Source organism: Bufo gargarizans, chromosome 5 (genome assembly GCF_014858855.1).
Source record: "Bufo gargarizans isolate SCDJY-AF-19 chromosome 5, ASM1485885v1, whole genome shotgun sequence".
Classification (NCBI taxonomy): domain Eukaryota; kingdom Metazoa; phylum Chordata; class Amphibia; order Anura; family Bufonidae; genus Bufo; species Bufo gargarizans.
In genome coordinates this window covers 271,567,912-271,584,392 of record NC_058084.1, presented here as the reverse complement: position 1 = coordinate 271,584,392, position 16,481 = coordinate 271,567,912, and the positions used below count along the sequence as shown (strand labels likewise).

Genomic DNA, 16,481 nt, shown 5'->3' with positions numbered 1-16,481 from the left:
TAGTATGGTGGAGAGATGTTACAATTAACTGTTAGTATAGCAACGTCCAAAGTCTATTTAGTGTTAGAGATGTAATATGGAGAGATATTAAAAGGTCACAGCCGTTTAGATGTATAACAGTCAGGAAGAAGGACTAAGGAGGCAACCCACTCCCCTCTGCTACATCCAGAGGCACAATTTCCTTGCAAGACTCTCCCTATATCAGAGTCCAGTTAGTGTTAGAAATGGTGGAATAATAAAGTCTTCTAGACCTATTTCTCTGCTGAACGCCGATATGAAGGTTTTAGCCAAGGTATTAGCAGATAGGATATCTAAAATGATAAAAACAAAAATAAGGGCAGACCAAACGGGGTTTATTCCTGGGCGCTGGATTCATTCTAATATCAGAAGTTAGTTTATGAATATAGAAGCAAATATGGACAAAAATACAAAAAAAGCAATATTATCTCTAGATGCAATGCATTCGATTGCATTGAGTGGGAATTTCTGTGGAAAGGCGCTTTAGAGATTCCATTATAGATTGAATCAAATTGTTATATTGTCCCCATATTGCCGCTACTTTTCGCAATTGCAATAGAACCATTAGCCATATTTATTAGAGAAGATCATAATATTAGGTGCTTTTTGTATGGTACCATCAGGGAGAAAATTATGATGTATGCTGATGATATTTTATTATTTATGGGGAAAATCTCACCTCATGTTATTGGGGAGGACAAATGTGAGAGGGACTTGGAAGTTCACAAGGTAGACACGGGACGTAGCTAAGTATTTGAGGGTAAATGTTGCAAGGAGCTTGACAGAATGTCAGTACATACTTGTAAAAGCTACCCTTATACATGATGGGATGAATTAATCTGATAAAAATGATTTTCCTTCCCAAAATCTTATGTGTTTTCCAATATGCTCCAATAAGGCTACCAAGTAGAATCTTTACTTTGAGTAGGATAATGAGGGAACTAATTTGGAAAGAGGTAAAGTCAAGCATAAGGTTAGATGTACTATAGTTACCAAGTAAAGAAGGGGGGATGACACTTCCAGATTGGCATTTATATGATTTAGTGTCACAGTTCAGTTTAATTAATACAGGCACTATTTCACAAATTATGAGTTGTCATCTTAAGAATTTGGGATGGAGGGATATACATCAAAGGAATATGATGGAGGTATTGGAATCAGGAATATTGGGGAGCACGGATAATCGAATTTTTAGATTAAAAGATCACATATGGTGAGAGATAAAAAAAATAATGGATATTAAAGGGTACGCTGATTTCACTCCTATATGATATAATGTAAATTTAGTTGAAATTAAACACTATGTTAATTGGGAGAATAAAGGTATATGCAAATTGTCAATTATTTGTAGGGAATACATTAAAAAGTTTCCAAACACTTAAAGAGGAATTTGGGATAACAGACTTTTTTAAAGTATTTACAAGTGAGAGAAGCTATTAACTCTTCTTCAGTGGACTCCCAGATTTATAAAAGGGCCCCTATGGAGAACATTAATCAACTTCTCGCTGCTGGAAAGGTAAAGGGATCTGTTGCAAGAAGATATAGGTTGTTGTTGAAAATCAAAGAGTAAGATTATTATAATGTAAAAAGGGAAATGGAACAATGGGAAGATGTACTGAGGAATAGGTCTATGGTCTCAGTGAGGGCCTCACACGGGGTCTCAGTTCTTTGTGATACATAGGTTATACCGATCTCCTCTTTTACCAAAAAATAAAATAAAATAAAAAAATGGGGGTTAAGAGCACCGATGAATGCCCTAGATGTGGGTGGGAACAAGTTGGTCTTTTTCATATCGTATGGAGAGGTCTGGGGAGATTAGTGGGAGATCCTTTAGCTTGTATATTGGGATGTATGACACATTTACGGGTTTCAAGGTTGAATAAACAAACGCTTGCTAAAGTGTTGTTTCAAGCAAGACTTTTTTTTTTTTTTTTTTTTTTTTAAACTGGATTAAAAAGGAGCCACCATCCGTTATAGAGTGGAGGAGATCGGTAGCTAATGTTATAAGGATTGAGAGAATAATGTATATCAATAAGTGAAAGAAAGATCTGTTTTTCAAAATTTTGAAATATTCGTTGGAAAGCAATTTACAAGGAGAAAAAAAAAAAAAAATTCTCTCCTCTCGCTCATGTGTTGCTAAAAGAAAAAAATTGTTATATATTCCATTGTGAAAATTTGTATGTACTATATTTTGAATTAATAAAAACCATGACTTTTTTTCTTTTTTTTTTTTTTTTTTTTTTTACAGTTGTGTAAACTGTATTCAACCCCCAATGCTGTAAAGGGTTTTAGGGAATTTAGTGTACATTTGTAATTGTGTTCAGAATGAAATCTTACAAGGACTTTTTAAAGAACCAAATGCAACTAAAATGATATCAATTGTTTTTGTAATACAGTATTAAATGTTTTTTTTGTGATTTCTTCATTGACACAATTATTCAACCCCTTAAAGACTACCACTCTTAAGAACAGAGGTTCATTCAAGTGTTTTCGATCAGGTATTGAAAACACCTGTGGATGTCAAGGAGCAGCAATCAAGCATAATAAGCACCAATTAGGCAGATTTAAAAGGACTGTGATACTCAGCTCCTTCTAGACATTTACTGGTGTGTTTACAAACATGGTGAAGTCAAGAGAATGGTCCAGGAAGACAAGAGAAGAGGCGATTTCTCTTCACAGGAAGGGCAATGGCTATAAGAAGATTGCAAAGATGTTAAACATACCAAGAGACACCATAGGAAGCATCATTCGCAAATTCAAGGCAAAGGGCACTGTTGAAACGCTACCTGGTCGTGGCAGAAAGAAGATGCTGACTTAGACTGCTGTGCGCTACCTGAAGTGCAAAGTGGAGAAAAGTCCCCGTGTGACTGCTGAGGAACTAAAAAAAGATTTGTCAGATGTGGGTACTGAAGTTTCAGCTCAGACAATAAGGCGCACACTGCGTAATGAAGGCCTCCATGCCAGAACTCCCAGGCGCACCCCATTGCTGTCTACAAAGAATAAGAAGAGTCGACTGCAGTATGCCAAAAGTCATGTGGACAAACCACAAAAGTTTTGGGATAGTGTTCTGTAGACTGATGAAACAAAATTAGAACTGTTTGGGCCCATAGCATTTGGAGGAGGAAGACCAAGGCCTATGAAGAAAAGAACACCTTGCCTACTGTGAAGCATGGCGGGGGGTCAATCATGCTTTAGGGCTGTTTTGCTTCTACAGGTACAGGGAAGCTTCAGCGTGTGCAAGGTACCATGAATTCTCTTCAGCACCAGGAGACATTGGATGAAAATGTGATGCAGTCTGTCACAAACCTGAGGCTTGGGAGACGTTGGACCTTTCAACAGGACAATGATCCCAAGCATACCTCCAAGTCCACTAGAGCATGGTTGCAGATTAAAGGCTGGAACATTTTGAAGTGGCCATCGCAGTCACCAGTCTTAAATCCGATTGAGAACCTCTGGTGGGACTTAAAGAAAGCAGTTGCAGCGCGCAAGCCTAAGAATGTGACTGAACTGGAGGCTTTTGCCCATGAAGAATGGGCGAAGATACCCGTAGATCGCTGCAAGACACTTGTGTCAAGCTATGCTTCACGTTTAAAAGCTCTTATAACTGGAAAAGGATGTTGTACTAAGTACTAAGATTGAATGTCACTTGGGGGTTGAATAAAACTGATAATGATGTGAGCACAGAAAAGACATTTGTGGTTATTTCATTATAAATGTTATGTTATATTTGTCTGACTTACAAGTGCCTCTTTGATTTAATTGTAAACAAGATGACTGAAATGATCAAAATCAATGTCAAACTGGCCAAAACACTCAATTTCAGTGGGGGTTGAATCATTTTGAACACAACTGTATGTTTTGGGTTTTTTGTTTTTTCCTTCCTACATCTCAAATGCACAGTTTTTTTAATTTTCAGTTCACATAGCTATATTGAGGCTTATTTTTTTGCGTATAAAGTTATATTTTTTAATGGCACAATTTAATTTACCATAGCTTGTATTGGAAAACTGGAAAAATTGAAATTTAAAAAGAACAGGCATAATTCTGACACTTTTTATGAATTTCACTGTATGCTAAAAATGACATGGCAACTTTATTCTGTGGGTCAGTAGGATTACGGACATACCAAATTTATACAGTTAAGGCTTCATTTACATGACCGTTCAGCCTTTTCGTTCTCCTGCTCCATTTAGACAGAAAGGCCCACAAACAAACAGCAACTGAAAAGTGCTGCAGTAAAGTTCCGGCAGAGCATTAAAAAGGAGGAAACACAACGTCTGCGGATGTCCATGAGTTCAAGACTTCAGGCAGTCATTGCCAACAAAGGGTTTTCAACCAAGTATTAGAAATTAACATTTTATTTACAATGTGGTGTGGCTTTTCGCACGTCAATCTGCTATGGCAAGCCTGGGAGCCTTCACAAGACACCAGGCTCCCACAGCAACCGAATGGCGCCCCTTCCTTCTGTCTAGCCCCTCATGTCATGGGCACTACTGACCACAGCATTTGAGGGGCTAAATAACCTGGATCAGTCATCATTGATCCAAGGCACTGCCAACAGATGTCTGCTGCATTATACAGCCAGCACTTGTCATTAGAGATGAGCGAACTTCTGTTTTAAGTTCGGCGTCTAAAGTTCGGGTTTGGATTAGCGGAGAATCCCGATCTGGAACCGGATATGGATTCCGACTTCCGTTGTGGTCCGTGGTAGCGGAATCAATAATCGGCCATTATTGATTCCGCTACCACGGACCACAACGGAAGTCGGAATCCATATCCGGTTCCAGATCGGGATTCTCCGCTAATCCAAACCCGAACTTTAGACGCCGAACTTAAAACAGAAGTTCGCTCATCTCTACTTGTCATGTATTGAAGAAGCGCAGCTCATGAGCCTGCCACATACATTCCCTTAATGCAAATCACATACATGTACATTATTTCGCGTAAAGGAGTTGTCAGAGTTATTATATGGACACTTTACTGCTGCAATCAAGAAGCAAAGCTAGGTAGGCAGGCAGGATGGAGTGGCGGCAACAACAGGAGGAGGTTCAGGACAGTGGGTACCTTTTTTTTAAATTATTATAATTGTCACTGCTTTGCCACTTTTCTTTTTTATTTTATTTACTTGGGCAAACCATTTAGTCAATGTTTGTGTCTATTTTTCCAAACTGCTATTCAAGCGAATAGCGGGAGGCACATATGTGTGGCCACCTTGCTTTTCTCAGCAGGGTAAGACAGGAGCGGGTGCCAGAAATTTGACCTGCACAAATTGGACATTTATAACACATCTTGTGTAGATAGACTTGGCAATAAAGTACACAAAGAGGGGAAACAATACTGACGTTCTACTTCAAGTTTATGAAATCTACAAATCGTGCCAAGAAACCATGCCTAAAATATATTCAAATACTATATGTCAAAAGGCATACAAATCTCTGCAAATAAATCCCACAAAACATACTTCTCGTTTCAGTTCTGTAATGCACTGACACGTCTTCAGTATGGCCAACTCCAAGTCTTCTATAATGTCTTTTGTTTTTTGGGTTTGCTGTAAAAGAGGAAATACACAGACCAAGTCAGCACAATGAATTTCGTGATACTACTTATTCAATAAAAATATAACTGCACATAAATCTCATCTTCAAAAGCAAATGTTAAAAAGGTGCTTTAACATTAAATGGCTCTTCTAGAATATATCAAGTTAATAAACATTAAAGGGCGTTGTCCCATTATAACAACTTGAGCCTTGTTGGCCAGTTTCACACAAGGGTATTCAGTCCAGGAATCACACTCTGCGTGGGAGCAGTATCTCCAGAACGTAACACTGCTTCCTGAAGTGGTTACAGCATCATAATGACTTATAAGGAAAATTCACTTTAGAGGAGCAGTGTTCAGCCTGGAAATACTGCTCCTACATAGCACGTTTCCCTGACTGAATATACTTGTGTAAACCTGGCCATTTACAGGATAGTGGTTAAATGTCTGAATAGCTTGAAATGGGGCCAGTGTTTCCCTGTCTTAATGGAGTGCATAACCGCCGCTACATTTATCTCTATGGGACCACCGGAGATAGTCTAGTTCAAGTGCTCAGCTATCTCAGCTTCATGGAGTGCCAGTGCAAGTGCGTGTCCACTACTCCATTCAAACAAGGGAACACAGAGCTGTTCTTGTAATAGGCAGGGGACCAAGTGGTCAGACCCCACCGAGCACACACTTATACTGTATCCTGTGAACTAGAGATAAACTGTCAAAATGGGATAACTCAAAGCTCTGCAACTTTTTTAAATACTTTGCATTCTAACTTCTAAATATTTCTGGGCTCCCTACAGGCTGCCAGTGAACCAAAAAAACACGTTCATATGTGTAAACCAAGTCCTGCTTTACTGTAAGGAATGGCATAATCCACCACTCTACTCCACACAGAGGCATCCAGCATTTTTTTTTATATGAAATCAGAAAATCCATTTAATGGATGATCCAGGAAGAACACAGAATATGTAACAGACAGTTGAAAAACAGTTACACAGCGAATTATAATAAAGTAATAGCAGTAAAGCGGCAAAGTATAAAGTTTAAACAGTTTATTTACATTTCAGCTGTGAAACTTTATGAACACCTTAACAACCACCCACTGTCATTTGATGGAATGCGGTGCAGAGTGGTATAGTTTGGTAATGCTGCGGTAGACGGTCGGGTTCCCAGCTGTCAGTAACAGCCAGGTACCTAAGCAGGTACCTTGTGAAGTCAATATAAAGATAAATAAATGCTATGTAGTGAATAGAGGAGTTGGCGATTCCACCGCCTCTATTATGTGATCACCGAGTATCTCCCACCATAGTAGAGCAGCTGCTGGGTCGACTCTGCCTGTGGTCATCCTCATGTTAGAAAACTATTTTGCTCTGTAACTAGGGCTCCTATGGATGCCACAATTTAATAAAAAAATAAAAATAAAGACTAAAAATGCTATATGATGCAAAAATGCAATAAAAATTGCTTCAGCAGAAACATTACATCCTTTTGGGGGGCATAAGTAAAAAATAAAAAATAAATAGACAATATTAATAAAAAAATTAAGAAGAAAGAAATGTAATTAAAACATTTAACAAAGTAACTGATTATTAACTACATTTTCTTGTGCATGGATAAATTACACAGTATTTTTTATGTGCCTCCAACTGATTGTTAATTCACTAATTGAGAAACAATACACTGCCTGCTAGAACTGTCTAAGCTAGCCCCTAAAATACACAGTATTTCATAGTATCCTTGCTAAAGCCCCATGCACACCACCGTAGTTTCGTTCTGCATCCGATCCACACTTTTTTGCAGATCGTATGCAGACTCATTTTAATTCCTTATGTTCGTTCCGCAGGCCTCCTCCCCACCAAAAATTAAAAATAAATATATAGAACATGTCCAATTATTCTCCGTTTTGCAGACAAAACAAGGCATTTGTAACGTGCTGTGGGACCTGTAGAAGGTAAAATGTGGGATGCACACGGCTGGTACCTGTGTTGCAGACTCCAGCTACATTGATACAGCATACCATAACGGAGTGCAAAAGCCCCCCCACGCTCCTGAGGAGATGTCCAGTTATTATGACAATGAATCCCAGAGTGAAGATGTCTGTGATAAGCATGGCTCCCTTATAGGAGTTACAGAATCTGCTGTGGATATTATAAACTACAATGAAGAAAGTAGCATTCAGGTGCCACTGCTTCCAGACTTGATCTCTTTCTCACCTGAGTGCCAGAGGAGTCCCAAAAATTGCTTTACACGCCACAGGTTTTGTATTTCTGGCATAGAGAGATGGCATGTACAAGTGAAGTACATGTACCACAAGTTAAGTGCCTAAAATTAAAGCACTGTCTGCACACGCTTTATACTAAAGTGTTTTTTATCACTTGACGATAGATATTACTAAACACTGTCAAGAAATAATAATTATTTGTGAGTAAATGTATTTCCCATTATCTTGTATCTGCTTTTAAGACATTGATCAATTAGAATTTAGTGAATGCATGGTGCCTTATTGAAGGAGCACTTTATACCCAATTACTGAGAATGCATCCCAATAAAATTGACAAGAACAATATATTCTGATCACACAGCTAGAATACATTGCCCCTCGTGATGAGAGAAACGCACATGCCAATGATGGTATCATGGCAGGCCTACAATGGAATAATATAGCACTGGTTAAATATGCTTCAAAACAATCCTAGATGATTTCTAGTGCATTTATTAGTATAAAGAACTGAGAAACAATACTACTACTATAAATAAATACTACATTTCTGTCACTATAGGATGTACTCAGTTTTAGACAAAATATATATATATTTCATATTAGTTCAGCATAAGTATTTTATTCTATGGTTTAGTACAATTATGACAATACCAAGTATGTATATATAATTATAGTTACATAGTTAATATGCTTGAAAAAAGTCCATCACGTTCAACCAAGCTAAAGGTGGGGATGTAGGGTTGTTTTGGGTATTGAAATTTCGATACCCAATCGATACTTTCGGTTTCGATATAATACTGGGATTTCCATTTTTTCGATACTGGGCTGCACTGCTGCGCAGTCTATTATCACAGGACTTTGAGCGCGTTGCTGTCAGTGCACTCCAAGTTCCCTCAGCAGCACAGGGGAGAAGGAAGAAGTCTCTCCCTCCGCCTTGTGCCGCCGCTGCCAATGAGGAGAGATGGGAGGAGGAGGGGCGGGCGCACTGCGCCACTAATGAAAGTTAACTTCTAATACAAATACTGGAGGTGGCAGAATCACATAGCTGGCACCCTGCCTCTATGACATGGCGCTGCAATCAGCCGCAGTTAACCCCCTCAGGTGCCGCACCTGAGTGGTTAACTGCCGCTGATCGCAGCTCCCTGTCATAGGCAAGGTGCCAGCTATGTGATTCTGCCAGCACCTACTCATGTATTAAAGGTTAAATATCATTGGTGGCGCAATGCGCCCTCTCCCCCTACTCCCCAGTATTAAAAACATTGGTGGCGCAGTGTGCCCTTCCCCCACTCCTCCCCAGAATTAAAACATTGGTGGCGCAGTGCACCCTCCCCCAAGTATTAAAATCATTGGTGGCAGTGGCCACAGGGTCCCCTCCTCCTCATTGGTGGCAGTGGCAGCTTCTGATCGGAGCACCAGCAGTGTAATCCTGGGGCTCCAATCTGTTACCATGGCAGCCAGGACGCTGCTGAAGCCCTGGCTACCATGGTAGTCTCCCTGCTGCTGTGTGTACTATGCACAGAGCAGCAGGGAGAGTGTGAGATCCTATTCACCCTGATAGAGCTCTATTAGGGTGAATAGGACAATAAGATATATAAACAATAAATAAACATATCACATTGCCACGTCCGAAAACTCCAAACTATTTACATATACAAAAAAAAATCTCCTATGCGGTGAACGCCAGAACAGAAAAAAAATTAACTGTGCAATTCGTCATTTTTCAGTCACCTTGTCCCCCCAAAAAAATAGGATCGGACTGTTCGATTATGAGCCGGACGTTCCATAAAGGGTTTTATTTTTTTTGCGTGGTATCAAATATCGCAATACTCTTTTATGGTTCTGAAACCAAATCAAAATTTTGGTATTTAAACAACCCTATGGGGTTGCGAATCCCAGAAGGAATTGAGACTCAGATTTCTACACGTTTTCATAAGCATTAATGTTGTTTACTTTTAAGAATTCATCTAAACCCTTTTTAAAACGGTCCACTGTTCCTGCTGTGACCACGTCCTGAGGAAGTCTATTCCACAGCTTCACAGTTCTTACAGTAAAGAAGCTTTGACGCTTCCTGAGACTTAACTTTTTCCTCTCCAATCGGAGGCAGTGCCCCCTTGTCTTTTGAGTGCATTTTACATGGAACAGTATTTTTTGTATTGCCCATTTATATATTTTTATGGGTTAATCATGTCCCCCCCTTAGACCTCTCTTTCTCAAGACTAAATCAATTCAATTCTTTTAATCTTTCTTTATAATCAAGACCCACCATGCCCCTTATCAGTTTAGTCGCTCTCCTCTGTACTTTTTCCAGCTGCAGCGAGTCCTTTCTGTGGACTGGTGCCCAGAACTGAACTGCATATTCCAGATGATGCCGCACCAACTCTTTGTAAAGATGTAATATTACATCCCTCCCCGCGAGTCCATGCCTCATTTAATGCATGACAATATCCTGGTGGCCTTAGAAGCAGCTGATTGACGTATCTACCATCTACAAGGACACCCAAATCCTTCTCTATAAGTGACTCTCCCAGTGTTACATCCCCTAGGACATATGAAGCACGGAGATTACTACCAAAATGCATAACTTTACATTTGTCCACATTGAACCAAGTTGATGTCCAATCATTCAGATCGTTCAAGTCAGCTTGTAGAGTATATGGACATCTTCCATAGACTGTACAGTATACCTGTATGTTTTAATGTTCTACTACATTTGTAAAGAAAACACTTTAGTTATATAAAAAAAAAAAACATTTGTTTTTCCCTTCCCTCATTTAGACTACCATAACTATTTTTTCAATGGAGCTGTGTGAGGACTTGCTTTCTGTGGGATGTTGGTGTTTTTTATTGGTAATATTGTGGGATACATATGACTTTTTATTTTTCTGTAACACATTTAAAACTACGGTTTAAGGAGACTGTGCAAAAATGCATTTTCTGGCTGTCAGAAATCTTTAGAATTTGTCATAAATATATTTGATATTCCTTACCGGTATTACTGTGCGTGTAACATATCACTTAACCACTTCACATCTGGGCCATTTACCCCCTTCCTGACAAGGCCTAATTTAGCAAATCTGACATATGTCACTTTATGGGGTAATAACTTTGGAATGCTTTTACTTATCCAAGCCATTCAGAGTTTGTTTTCTCGTGACACATTGTACTTCATGTTAATGGTAAATTTGAGTCAATATGTTTTACCTTTATTTATAAAAAAAATCCAAAAGTTAACGAAAATTTTAAAAAATTCACTGTTTTCTAAATTTGAATCTCTCTGCTTTTAAAACAGAAAGTGATACCTTATAAAATATTTATTACTTAACATTCCCCATATGTCTACTTTATGTTGGCATCATTTTGGAAATGTCATTTTATTTTTTTAAGATGTTAGAAGGCTTAGAATTTTAGAAGCAATTCTTAACATTTTTAAGAAAATTTCCAAAACCCACTTTTTAAGGACCAGTTTAGGTCTGAAGTCCCTTTGTGGGACTTACACAATGGAAATACCCCATAAATGACCCCATTGTAGAAACTACACCCCTCAAGTTACTCAAAACTGATTTTACAAACTTTGTTAACCCTTTAGGTGTTCCACAAGAATTAAAGGGAAATGGAGATGACATTTCAAAATTTCACTTCTTTGGCAGATTTTCCATTTTAATCCATTTTTTTTTTTAACACATCAAGAGTTAAAGGTCAAACAAAACTTAATATTTATTACCCTGATTCTGCGGTTTACATAAACACCCCACATGTGGTCGTAAACTGATGTAAGGGCACACAGCAGGGCGCACAAGAAAAGGAGCGCCATATGGTTTTTGGAAGGCAGATTTTAATGAACTGGTTTTTAGATGCCATGTCCCATTTGAGGCCCTCCTGATGCACCCTTACAGTAGAAATTCTCAAACATTGACCCCATTTTGGAAACTAGGGGATAAGCTGCCAGTTTTATTGGTACTATTTCGGGGTACATATGACTTTTTTTTTTTTTTAAATTATAAACTTTTATTTTTTTATTATCATACAAAAATACATACCAATATTCCATTTACAATACTATAAAATCCAAAAGTCCGTCAGTTCTAGTTTTTTAACCAAGGTTAAATATAATTTCATGCAGGTACCCATAATTATATGCATATTAACTAAATCAAATAGAGGTCTCACTACCTGGGAAGAAAGCAGGGCCCACCCGGCATCAAGAGCTTTAACAATGCAGATAGAGAAAGACATCTTATTTAATATTATCTCTGTACGGGGAGGGAACAGAGGCCCGCGGCCCGCCAAGCAGCGACCACGCACCTCATGCGGCCTCCCTCAGACATAAGTAGGCACCACCGACAGGATCAACACTCGTGTGACGAATCATCTGGTGCTCACATACACCGTGCGGGGCAGACTCACAGCGATCTTTAATCGCACACTTCCGTAGAACCAAAGGAAAACAGAGGGGGGTCCAGCAGAGGGGGGTACATATGACTTTTAATTGCTCTATATTATGTTGTGAGGCAAGGTAACCAAAAACTGGCTGTTTTGGCACTGTTTTTATTTTTTACAACATTCATCTGACAGGGTAGATCATGTGCTATTTTTATAGAGCAGGTTGTTACGGACACTATTAGATAAAACATATCAACTTTCTTTGTTTCAGTTTTACATAATAAAGGATTTTTGGAAAAAAAAAAAGTTTTTCTGTCTCCATTTTCTGAACGCCATATTTTTTTTTTTCTGCCAATCGTCTTATGCAGGGGCTCTTTTTTTTCAGGAAGATTTGATGTTTTTATTGGTACTATTTTTGGGTACATATGAATTTTTGATAATTCATTATTACACTTTATGGGGCAAGGTTACCAAAAAATTGGTTGTTTTAGCACAATTTGTATTTATTTATTTTTACAGTGTTCACCTGAGGGGCTAAGTCATTAAGTCAATACTTAATATGTATACTTTTTCTTATTTATTTAAGTTTTCCACAATAATAGCATTTTTGAAACAAAAACTGATGTTTCAATGTCTCCATGTTCTGAGAGCTATAGTTTAAAAAAAAAAGTTTTTTTATGTAGGTGCTCATTTTTTGAGGGATGAGGTGACTGTTTTATTGGTATCATTTTGTGGGACATACAACATTTTGATCACTTGGTGTTGCACTTTTTGTGATGTAAGGTTTTTATTATAAATTTTTTAATGGTGTTTTTCGTACGGGGTGGATCATGTGATATATTTATAGAGCCAGCCGTCACAGACGTGGTAATTCCAAATATGTCTATTTTATTTAATTTTTTCTATTTTTGACTTTTTTTTTTAATTACTTAATTGGGGGATTTTTATTTTTGTTTTGCTTGTCAAACCTTTTTTTTTTTTTTTAAACACTTTTTTTTTTTATTCTACACTTTGCGTCTCCATATAGTCATACAAGACCTCTGGTGGACATTTAACTTCACTTTTTTTTTTTTCACTATTGATTTCTCCTGTAACTGGGGGTGACATAGCCCCAGTTACAGGGAAAATATACAGTGCTGTACAGCCTCAGTGTAGGGCTGATCGACAGCTCCTGCATTCTCCTGGCCCCTGCGGTCACATGACCACTGGGCCATGACAGGAAGCGCATAGCGCTTCCTGATCTGTATACACAGCACTCGGTGAGAGCTGGGTATACAGCGATCTAGAAGGCAGGGACACCTGGGAACTGTCCCTGCCTTCTCTCTGGGTTGCCCTGCTGTCACTGACATCGGGCCCCCCGCTCAGCAGATGCATGATTAGCGTGCAGCTGCCATCTCTGAATGGATGTTTTAGAACGTCCATTTAGAGATAAACAACTGCCCATAAGACGTTTATATCCTATGGGCAGTCGGGAAGTGGTTAAAAAGAAGAATATTTTACACTATATCAAGGAATGGACAGGATTGGGAGAGTGTACAATGTATAGTTTATTGAGGTCACTGTGGGTGTTTGGTGAAAATCATCTCACTCCTTTTTTGAGAATAAGCCTCCACCCCCTCTCATATGTACTGTAATCTGTGACAGATTTAGTACACTATCTGATTGTGCATAAGAGCTTGGGGGAGGGAAGTACTTCAACCTGCTCTCTCTCCGTTTGTATAGCAGCCAAATGCTAAGAACCTAAGCTTTAAAACGGGACCAAGATCTTAGCGTACTACCGTTGATATTGCCAGAGATGCAGCCGGGTGAAGCGGGAGTTGCATTTACTGCAGTCTTGACCCAGGTCTCTAATGCTTCCATCTCTGGCTCTATAGTGGCTAACACATCTGAGATCTTAAACAACCCCTGGCTCATATAATATCTAGAGCCGATATCGATAATCTGTGAACGTTCAGGCCGATAGCCGATAATTTATACAGATATTTAATATCTCATAGTATATATTATATTAGTTGGTAGTCACTGAGGTGGTGGAAATTTGCATTTGGCACTAGTGTATTATAAATGTAAATGATAAATTAATAAAGCCCTTCGTTGGTAGCGCTTCTTCCCCGCTCCCTGATGCATACTAGTCCGAGCTTCCATAATGGAAGCGCTCACTAGTATTTGCTTTATACGCATTATCGGTAGATCGGCAAGGTTAGATGCCGATAACTATAATGTACAAAATCCTGAATATCGGCAGATAATATCGGTACTTCCGATAATCGATCAATCCCTAATCTATATAGACCTAGGTCACCTTCCCCCATATCAATCAGAGAGCATACTTGTTCTCTTACTGTAACATTGGCGAGAGGTGGATTCCGTAAAAATAGTGAGAAGATGAGCACTTGTTCATCTAATCACCTTGCTGCACCTCATTAGGCTATTTTTAGATGTCGCGACCCAGATATTTACCAGCATCCTGACTGTGACTAAGTTGTCACCCAAAACACACCACACAAAAACTTCAATGAAGTTACCATTTCCTTGTTCCTATCCTGTCTATTTCCAATCTTTAGTGCAAAATATGCAGATTGCTTCTCAATAGCCATTAAAATTGGTACAGTAATATCAATAATGATGATCACTAGATAAATGTCTAATATATTTCTGACAGACTGCCTGTCACCATAAGTAATCGTTTTCAGTCAGTGCAGCTTTTGAGACGGGTGTAATGCAGGGGCATTTCTATACCCATATTAATTCCTGGGCTTCTAGTGGTTCAGCACAACAAAGGTTAAGATGCTGTAACTTATTATGCAGGTTGGTCAAGTGTTGTGTCCATAATATGGAAACAGCATCTTCATTACGCTAAAAGTGGCCTTAGTTAAACCATTATATAAAGTTTAGTAATATATTATTTTAATTAGGATTACAACTTGTATGGAGGGATGGAAAATTATATACCTGTATGATTTCCTATACCTGCGTGATTCTTGCAGTTTTTGCAACTGTGAATGTATACATTTATATTTGCGTAACACTATTATGGATTTTAGTTTTTTAGGCAATTTTTGTCAAAGTTGCATAAATGTGGTTGTGTGTATTATTTTGTATTTTGATACATGGTATGTCTTTGCTCTTAGGAAATGTAGATTTTGGTAACATAGCAGCTATTTGCCAAATATAGTTTATATTTAACATATTTGTAGATGATGGCCAATCATTGCATGGCTTGTGTTTCAGTATTTTTAAAGAGGACCTTTCACCTGGAAAAACATTGTGAACTAAGTATCCTGGCATATACAGCGGCGCCCAGGGATCTTACTGCACTTACTATTATCCCTGGGCGCCGCTCTGTTCTCCTGTTATGCCATCCGGTATCTTCGGTCACTTGGTTATAGTAGGCGGAGTCTGCCCTTGTTCTGCTGGGCGTCTTCTCCTCCTAGGCTGTAGCACTGGCCAATCGCAGATTACAGCTCACAGCCTGGGAGAAAAAAAACTCCCAGGCGGTGAGCTGTGCACTGCGATTGGCCAGCGCTACAGCCTAGGAGGAGGAGACACCCAGCAGAACAAGGGCAGACCCCGCCTACTATAACCAGGAGTCCTAAGTCTCCGCCAACTATAACCTACTGAGCGAAGATACCGGATGACATAACGAGAGAACGGAGCGGCGCCCAGGGATAATAGTAAGTGCAGTTAGATCCCTGGGCGCCGCTGTATATGTCAGGATACTTGGTTCACAATGTTTTTCCAGGTGAAAGGTCCTCTTTAAGAGCACACACTCTTGCTGATGCATACCTTTATATGTTATATTTACATTGCTTTTGTGTCTAAAACTCTGCTTGGATGTGAGTTTTAGGTGTTTAATTCATTTAACTTTGTGACGAACAGTAATTCTTTCACAAAAATGCATCAAAATAATGTAAATATAAAGATATGTGCAAACTTAGGCCCAAGTGGTATGTATGAACTCCACATATGTTGAACTTTTATTTTAGGTGTGCTGTGTGTAACTTGAGTTACACTTTTACACATCAATAACTTTTTATGCATTTTTAAAAGTTTTCATTGATGCCATTATGAAAAAATGCCAGCTGTATACTTGCAGAAAATATATGCACCTGGGAGTTTATATGATTCCTTTTGCAATTTGGCCTTAATTTGTAAAAATTGCTACCAGATGTGCAAAATGTCCAAAAAGCCCTAGCAGTGAAAGGGTTAAGATAACTAACTGCAAAAGGGGAAATCCACCAGTTCTTTCTTTGCAATAGGAATTTAGAAATACAAGCCCTGCCTATTTTTCTGAGCTGTCCTTACTGACATCTGCCAGCCAAAAATGGATGAG

The 16,481-nt window shown here is 38.8% G+C and overlaps 1 protein-coding gene across 1 annotated transcript in view; it reads right to left on the bottom strand.

Moving 5' to 3' along the window:
• The window catches only part of CTNNAL1 (catenin alpha like 1), a 225,483-nt gene that overhangs the window by 57,192 nt on the left and 151,810 nt on the right, over positions 1-16,481 (bottom strand). Inside the window, exon 8 of the mRNA XM_044294669.1 lies at positions 5,480-5,566. Coding sequence (XP_044150604.1) covers positions 5,480-5,566 — 87 coding nt within the window. The remainder of the gene's footprint in view (positions 1-5,479; positions 5,567-16,481) is intronic.